The 8,532-nt window shown below is 31.0% G+C and overlaps 1 protein-coding gene and 1 long non-coding RNA gene across 2 annotated transcripts in view; one reads left to right on the forward strand and one right to left on the reverse strand.

Moving 5' to 3' along the window:
• LOC118762607 overlaps window positions 1-1,252 on the forward strand; it is a 30,696-nt gene extending 29,444 nt beyond the window's left edge. Inside the window, exon 4 of the long non-coding RNA XR_004998365.1 lies at window positions 1,238-1,252. This is a non-coding gene — a long non-coding RNA (uncharacterized LOC118762607). The remainder of the gene's footprint in view (window positions 1-1,237) is intronic.
• Window positions 1,253-1,675: 423 nt separating this feature from the next.
• The window catches only part of LOC115211003, a 43,762-nt gene continuing 36,905 nt past the window's right edge, over window positions 1,676-8,532 (reverse strand). Inside the window, exons 10-13 of the mRNA XM_036501409.1 lie at window positions 7,190-7,268; window positions 6,221-6,383; window positions 3,161-3,294; window positions 1,676-2,174 (exon numbers count right to left, since the gene is read on the reverse strand). Of these exons, the coding sequence (XP_036357302.1) occupies window positions 2,096-2,174; window positions 3,161-3,294; window positions 6,221-6,383; window positions 7,190-7,268 (455 nt within the window). The 3' untranslated portion in view covers window positions 1,676-2,095. The remainder of the gene's footprint in view (window positions 2,175-3,160; window positions 3,295-6,220; window positions 6,384-7,189; window positions 7,269-8,532) is intronic.

Here is an 8,532-nt window from a genome sequence, read left to right on the forward strand (position 1 = left end):
GTCCTGAAGGTATTGTGTGGTTGAACTTTGCCAGGTTTTAAAAGAATTTCTAAAACATATCACAATGGTATTCTACATTCGTTTCCAAGTTTGAAAGCAAGCAATTTCTTCCCAAGAAAGAAAACAAGAGAAGAATCAACCCCAGTTTTGATACTTTATGCATCTGCCCCAAAAGGATGAAAGGCAATTAGCTGATTTCAAATCTCACAGAAGTTAGTTGTAGTGCAGAGAGCCTGAATGAATACTGCAGGCATTCTACCTAATGCTCTATTGACTCAATATGCTCTCTTTACAGACACACACACACACAATCATGGACTCTCATGTTAGATGACATATGAGGATTCTACAATTTCTGGCTGAACAATCACACAGATTTGTTTATAGCAATCAAGTGTCTGTGTTCACATAAGCTCATTTCCTCCATCAAATCAATATTACCTGTATAGGTGCTACATGTCAAATGATGAATTGATTGCAGGACAACATGAAAGATTTTTGCTCAAGCAAACAATGCCCAGTCTGGAAATTGGAATCACGATATTGCACTCATGAGTAATACCCTAACCACTAAGCCATGTGACACACACACACAAACCAATTTAACTTCTCTTGTACCTTGTGGGGCTATCTAAGTACCTCATCACCATTATCACTGAGCTCCTACAATTCATTTGTCTTTCTCTCCCCTTCCCCTACTGAACCTGCACTGCACCCCAACACACACACACTTCAGTTCACCCCCCCTCATTCACTAGCATGAAGCTGACCCCTACACTCTACTCCAGGGTTTATAGTTTGTAAGCTGCATGGTGACCTCAGTAGAGCAAGTGGCATGTAAAAAAACAACCAGTCCATGCAGTAAATTAGTTGGCATTAGGAAGAGCATCCAACTGTAGAAACCATGCTAAAACAGACATGGAGCCCTATGGATCAAAGATGCTAAATGATTATACATATATATATATATATATATATATATATATTCAAATTTCTTATAAACTTATACGAAAATGATCAACTTTTTTCTACAAAATGAGAATTTAGATATTATATGGTTGTATTTCTTTTCATTATGTGTGATATATGCAAAAATACTTTGAATATAAAAAATTTTAACTATAAAAAAAATTTTAATAAAATAAAAACTGAGTATTTATAAATTAAAATGTCAATTGAATTTGTAGAAAAATGTTATACTTGAATTTTATTCTGACTTGTTTCTATTTTATTTCAGGTCTTCACAATAAAGTTTACGCTATTTTATTTAAAAAAAATGAAAGGTGTGAACAATGAGGAAGCGTCCTAGATGAAAGAAGTGCAAAGTATGAATTTTTTTTTTTTTTTTTTTGTTTAAATCCTGCAGCAATTTACATGAAATCATGTAACATCATAAATCTTCAGTTAATTTTAATATCTTCTTTGTCTAATGAAGAAAATATTTAAAGAATCTTAAAAAGAATCCCACTGGAAACATTTGAAAAAAGGTGTTCATGATAATTCTTCTGGGGCTGTCAATTCTTTTTTTTCCTCACTTTCAGTTTGAAGTATTGTATTTCTGTTATAAATCTTCAGTTTTTGTTTTAAGAAAAAAAAAAAAAAAAAAAAAAAAGAAATTATACAAAAATACAATACATAAAAAATATAAAAAGTATATATAAATATACTTCATAAATATGTATACAAATGAATCTTTAAATTTCATAAAAAACAAAATTCAAATGATTTCATGGCTCAAGATGGATGGGAGGGAATGAAAATTTTAAATTAGAACATTGTGCAGTAATATCAAAAACTTAACACATTCTTATATAACTAAAAACTAGTTATAATTTCGAAAAATTACCCGGTGTTTTATCTCTTGTTAAATGTTGTTTTCCAAAGTAACAAAACCCTCTTTATATATATGTTTATACATATTACCCCATGTTATATATACCCACAAACAGTGGTATTGTTTTTGTTTGGTTCCAGTTGAGAACATATCTGTTATGATGTTGGACTGGTGTCAAATTGTTATGTATTACCTCATAACTCACCTTCTGTCTCAAAGAGATTGCCAGTAAAACAAAATTTATTCCTAACATTTATTTCATCAATAGCAGTTTTCCTTCCATAACACAGTTTCCTTTTGGAATTTGCTTTGTTTATACATTTGTTGACTGACACTCATCCTGTAAGAATAAAACAAGAGGTTAGCAAGAATGACTGTGCAAGACTGTGTGGTTAAGAAATTCACTTTGCAACCATGTGGGTCTTCATTCAAGTCCACTGAGCAGCACCTTGGGCAAAAGTTTTCCATGATAGCCTTGGTTTAACTGATACCTTGTAAGTGGAATTTGATAGATGATAACTTGTAGAAGCCCACTATTTTATATATGCATGTATGTGTGTGTGTGTGTGTGTCCTTATATTGGCAATAGATGTAAATATCAATTAACTGATTATTTTTTGAGCAAAGTCTACCCAAGTTACACATTTTCCCCTTATCACTCATGACAGTAAACAAGTGAATGATGCATTGGGAACCTGTAACCAATGACATTTGTTCATTAATTGGAATTTAAAATACAAATAATATATAACAGTCCCATTTCAGTTAGTAGTTGTTTAGCACCAGATCAGTCCTAACTGAGCTGGACTAAGATCAAAAAGCATTCCAGCTGTGACCATCTCATTTTTCAGACACAGTATGTCTAGAATTACATTATTTAATGTAGTCTTTTTTTTTTTTTTAAATAAATAGAGCAAGATTTTGCTATTTTTTTTAGTAGGTTGAGCAATTACATAAAAACTCAACTTCAATTTAGTCCTTAACATTAGCAGATCATATCTTTCTATATGAAAGTAGAAAAAAAATTTTTTTTGAAAGAAATTCAGTGTTGTGATACAAAACAGTGATAATCAAATTTCATCGTAATCCTTGAATCAAATCTTTGGCAAAATTGTCACATCTGAACTTCATTGAGCCACAACCAATCTCTCATTCTACATCTTGAGTATATTTCAGCTTGTACGAGTCACAAAAATATATAAAACTTAAAGCCATGTCACAATGTGAATCTTGTGGCTATTCACTTCTTACATCAAAATTAAACAGCATTATATATTTGTTCAATAATAATGATCTCTAAGAACAGTATGAACAATAAGTACTTACTTTGATAATTTGTTTATTTTCTCTAATTGATAAATCTTTTGATGTGCCATTTTTAAATCATCTTCAAGTTGACTTTTCTCCCTTGCTATTTGCATCAGTTTAGAATTTTTAGTTTCAATTAAATCTTCCAGATTCTATAAATAAAATCCAGAAGCAAAACTGTTTATGAATCTGGTATCAAAATAATAACTTATATGAAAATTAATTTCACTGGTATGAATTATTTAAATTGGATTGAGTTTCTTTCTTTTTTTTTTTACAAACAGATAAAGTTACAGATAGCAAAGATAATTTATGTTTATACCAATCAAGGCTGTGATATAATTTATATTTATGAAAAATAGTTTACACTGTTTATCTATATAATATCCTGATATTAAAACATAGGACTTCCATTTTATCAAACAGTGTTTAAGTTTCTTGTATTAGACCAGACAGTACATCATCTTAATAGCCTGTTAACCATGGCAAGAGAGCTTTGGAAAGTTTAGGAACAGTGAGCTGATATGACATTATCTCTCTAAAATTCTTATTCAGAAAATGTCTCAATTCTTTAATGTTTGAAATAACACTCATTTTTTAAAAAATTTGTAATGATAAAATATATTTAAGTGAATGGTATTTTAACCAAATTTGGATCCATCAGTATTTTGTTGTCAGTATAGAAATGCTTAGAATGGTTGAAAATTTTGTATTTTTTGTCACCCTCCCTGTAATTCTTCCCATTATTTCTAATATCAGTATTGTGTAAATATCTATATTCTCAATGCTTCCAAACCCTTTTAGTCTATAATAACTGATTTAAGACCATCCTGTTAAATTACTTTGTCTATTATTGTTATCCATAATTTTCCATTAAAATGATTTAAAAATGAAACACATAAGTCATATCTGTAAAAATCCTTAAAGCACTTGATCAAAACCTATTTTCTTGAAGTGCACTAAGGACACACTTCATTTTATCACATCTCACCGTCATCAATCTATAAAGGCAAGTTGCCTACTTGTGCTGCATCATGCATCAACCTGGTTGTTAAAATTACTAAGTGGTTCAATGCAAGAAATGTTTATTTCTAAAATAAACAACACTTTAATCATTCCGTTTACAATATTTTCAAATTATAATGGAATAAATAATTGAAATAAACCTTGTAGTTTTAAATTAATGAATCTTGTTTGTTTTTATTTCTATGCATCAACACATACAACAAGAATATTCATCATGTTAGCAAAATCAAATATTCCTTTAACTCTTTAGCATTCAACCCAGCCATGTCTGGCCAAAATAACCTATTTTATATTGAAACTGGCTAGATCCAGCTTCTCACCTCAATCCTACAATGCCATTCTAAAACTAAACAATCATTATTGAAATCTCAAAGCTATAAGATAATGCATGATTAATTCAAAACAATGTAAATAAATGAACATATTTGACAGAGTAACCTGAATCTATCATGACGTTGATCTCACGTATTACATTTCTAAACTTGCACCTCCAAAACTGTTTTGTCTTCATGGTCAGGCACTAAGCCAGAACAGCTGCTAAGGCCTTGCATTATAGTATTGCTCCAATATATGGATGATATCACTGCTATATGTACATTGTTGACTATATCCAAAGGAAGAGTGACTAATCAAATCTTCACTCATCAATACACTGTGACTATTAGTATTAATGAACTATAACTGCCTTTATTCTTTTCTGTCATTAATACTGTACAATGGTTCTTGTTTAGAAAGTTGTGTAATCCAGTTCATTTGCTTTTCTTCTGTATTTTTAAGCTCCGAATACTTTGTTCAAACATTTCTCAAACTGCATACCTCTGGAATTCCTTCCTGACTCAAATTTTTTCAGTTGAGGTCACTCTACAGAAATTTAAACTGAACATCAATTTTCTCAACTTTACTACTCTGAAAGGGCCTTTAAGGGGCTTCCAGATCAGCTCTTTCCTACTGGAGGGCCTTCAAAAGGCTCTCAGATTAGCTCTTAAACTAAATTTCTTTTTATTTAAAAAAGAACAAAAAAACCTTCCTCCCACAATTCTCAGAGTTGAAATATAAATCAAATGATAATACTCCAGCCACAAAAAAACACCCAGGTTTGATGTGCACCTCTAGATTGTAAGAGGGGCTGTAATTCAATGTAGAGGAAGTCAATGAACCAGCTTATCTATTTGAGTCACTGAATAAGTTTGTTTTGAAAAATTTCAGTTTCCCCATATTAACAAACTAACTACATTCTAACTTCAGATATCACAGTTCAAAATGTACTAGACAACGCTAATATAAGTGACCATTGTATATCATCTTTCAAATCGTAAGTGGTTTCACTGAAACAATAATTTATTATATAAATTTACAGCAAATCTGTACCAGTTAATCATATTCCTACTCTGATGGTTCTCAACCTATAGTAGCTCATCATTCCTTTTCAGGGAATGGTGTTTTACAAATGGTACCTCCCAGGTTTTGAATGAGAGAAAGAAAAAAAACACATTAAATTAAACAGAAGTTTATACATTGGTATATCACCCATATTTTATAGTATCCCATCCACCATGTTGTTCTTTTTAAATATTTGTGTGCATTAGTGTCTCCTATGTTATGAAGATGCAAAATGAGAATTTATATTGCGAAATATTGGATCTTGGTGCATCATTAATTATGCTTTCTGCTCACAGATAATATCTGACCCCACTTAATTCTGAGATTTTTTTGAAAAGGTCTTTAAAGCAATTGTACTTGATTTTTCTTTGAAATAAAATATTAAGACTATAAGATCCCTTTTAACATTCTCACAAAACCCCTCAACATTTGTGTTTGTGAGCTTACACTGTCCCAAAGGTGGTATTATTGCCCAAATTGAAATCCACTGGTCTTCTAACTATTCTTTTTTGTTGCATGAATCATAAAAATTTAAACTGCCTCGGCATATATCTAACAAAATTTATATAAATTGCCCAGAGAACAAAGTCTTTATTCTGCAGTTTAAAGAGGCACTATACATCAGTCTTTACAGGGTAGCATCTTAAAACTTTTAGAAATATCAATATTTACCATAATCTCTTCTATAAGAGGTTTAATTTGTCTTTCATTTTCAGAGCTTTTGTTGAAAGTATCTTGTGTGCCGTGATAGTGCATATAATGTACATTTCTAATGCTTCCATTCATTTTTTGCAGATAATACCTATGTTTAATGTCTTTAATCTGTTTTAGAAACCTGAAAAGAGAGCATGTTATTGACAAAAAAGACCTTGTATTTAAAAAAATAAAAATTCAGAATATAGCTTTGTGTATCAAGGGCATATTCTGTCAAGTCATTTATCTTAAAAGAATTTAATATTAAGTATGTTGGAGTTATTTCTAAAAATAGTCATTGTTAGTTAATAAATTGGTTATGACAGCTCAGTAGTAGCTAAAAATGATTATTCAATGTCAAAAACGATTCAGATAATATATAGCTATAATATCCCGCAAAGTATATGAAACTTCTAGAACTTTAGCAATATATCACAGTGTATGTTCAATAAACTGTTTAGTCCCTGTAGTTGCAGACAACCCCTGCGATTAGTGGTTGAGGAAGATACTGACACTAGTTTTCAACTAGATAAACTTGCCAGAAAATTTATTTTAATTAATTTCACATTCAAATGATATAAATTCAAAATATCTAATGTTTGGTATTTTCCTCTCCAAATTATTTGTTATTGGCAATTTTCCTTTATGTGCTGAAGAAATTAGTGTTGTGATGTGCGTTCTTGACCTTCTTAAGAGGAGTAACTATAACTAAAAATAGAATCTCTCTCTTCTGATTAATCGTTGTATATATATCTACAGCAGTTACCATCACAGTATATTTATTGGAAATTATATTACAAAGTCTAGAAAAAGCGAAGTGTGTTTGCCTTGGTACGACTTGGATCTGAAACATGATTCTGTGTCTGGGAATATACTCAACTATCACAGCATTTATGTGAACATGAGATTTATGTGTAATTATCTCACATCAAAAGAAGCAGTACTCACTTTTTTTCAGTTGCCTGTAATTCTACTTTTAAAAGTGTATTCACTAATTGGAAAAGTGTCATATCAGAAGTAGGAAGATCTGAAGAAGAATATTTCAAATAATGTAGACAAGATAGAGAACATTAAATTGATTTTTTATTTTTATATATATATATATATATATATGTAGGTCCCGGGTTGATTCAGGGTTAACCACAGTAAATAAGGTACTCAATACATAGCAGAGTAAAATTAATTTATTATATAGAAGGAGCTTCTACAGGACTAGAACTGTTTCATTCAAGAGAAATCTTCAGGAAGCTAGTTAACAAGAATTGTATTGGCATTTATACATTTAGGCAGGTTTAAAGGGGTGTTGGTGGGGGACTTTTGGGGGGTAGGCATAGCGCAAAATATCATACTTGGGGGAGTGGTCAAGGAGTCAGTGTTAAATTAGATAGAAGAATAAAAATAAAAAATAAAAAAATCTATATATAAAAAAAAGGGGAATAGAGTTTTAGGTAAATAAGGAGATTCTCACTTATACCTATGCACACATGTATACATACATACACACACATACAAACATATATACATATACATACACACACATATATATACATATATATGCACTTACACATACATATACATATCTACACATACACATATGTATACATACACACTCACATGCATACACGTATACATACATGTATATATACACACACGACCACACATACATATACGCACAGAAAAATATATATACACATACACACACATACTCACATACACGCATACACACACAGCACACTAGTCCCTATATACACATATATACACATACACACACATATACACACACATACATATACATACATGTATATATATATACATATGTGTACCTATGCATACCTACACCTACACACATATATATACACATACAAATACAGACCCATTCCCTAATTTTAATTTTATTATCTTCGTTTATTACTTTTGTTATCTTTGGCCGCTTGGTCACAAACATCTTGGCTATGACAGCCAGTCCATTTATCTGTCTACTGGAAAACAAGCACTCATTCACTCACGCACACTCTTTAGCACGTACACTCACTCATTCGTACACTCATACACATACACGCACGCACGCGTTATATTCATACATACATACATCTACATACATTCACGTATATACACATACGTACGCGTACCTACAGATTCATGTCTACACTCTTAGAAGGCTAGTCTATATATATACACCAATAAATATAAATACACACATACATATACACCTACATACAAATACATACATGTATATATATATATCATCATCATCATCATCGTTTAACGTCCGTTTTCCGCGCTAGCACGGG

The sequence above is a fragment of the Octopus sinensis genome, linkage group LG1 (genome assembly GCF_006345805.1).
Source record: "Octopus sinensis linkage group LG1, ASM634580v1, whole genome shotgun sequence".
Taxonomy (NCBI): domain Eukaryota; kingdom Metazoa; phylum Mollusca; class Cephalopoda; order Octopoda; family Octopodidae; genus Octopus; species Octopus sinensis.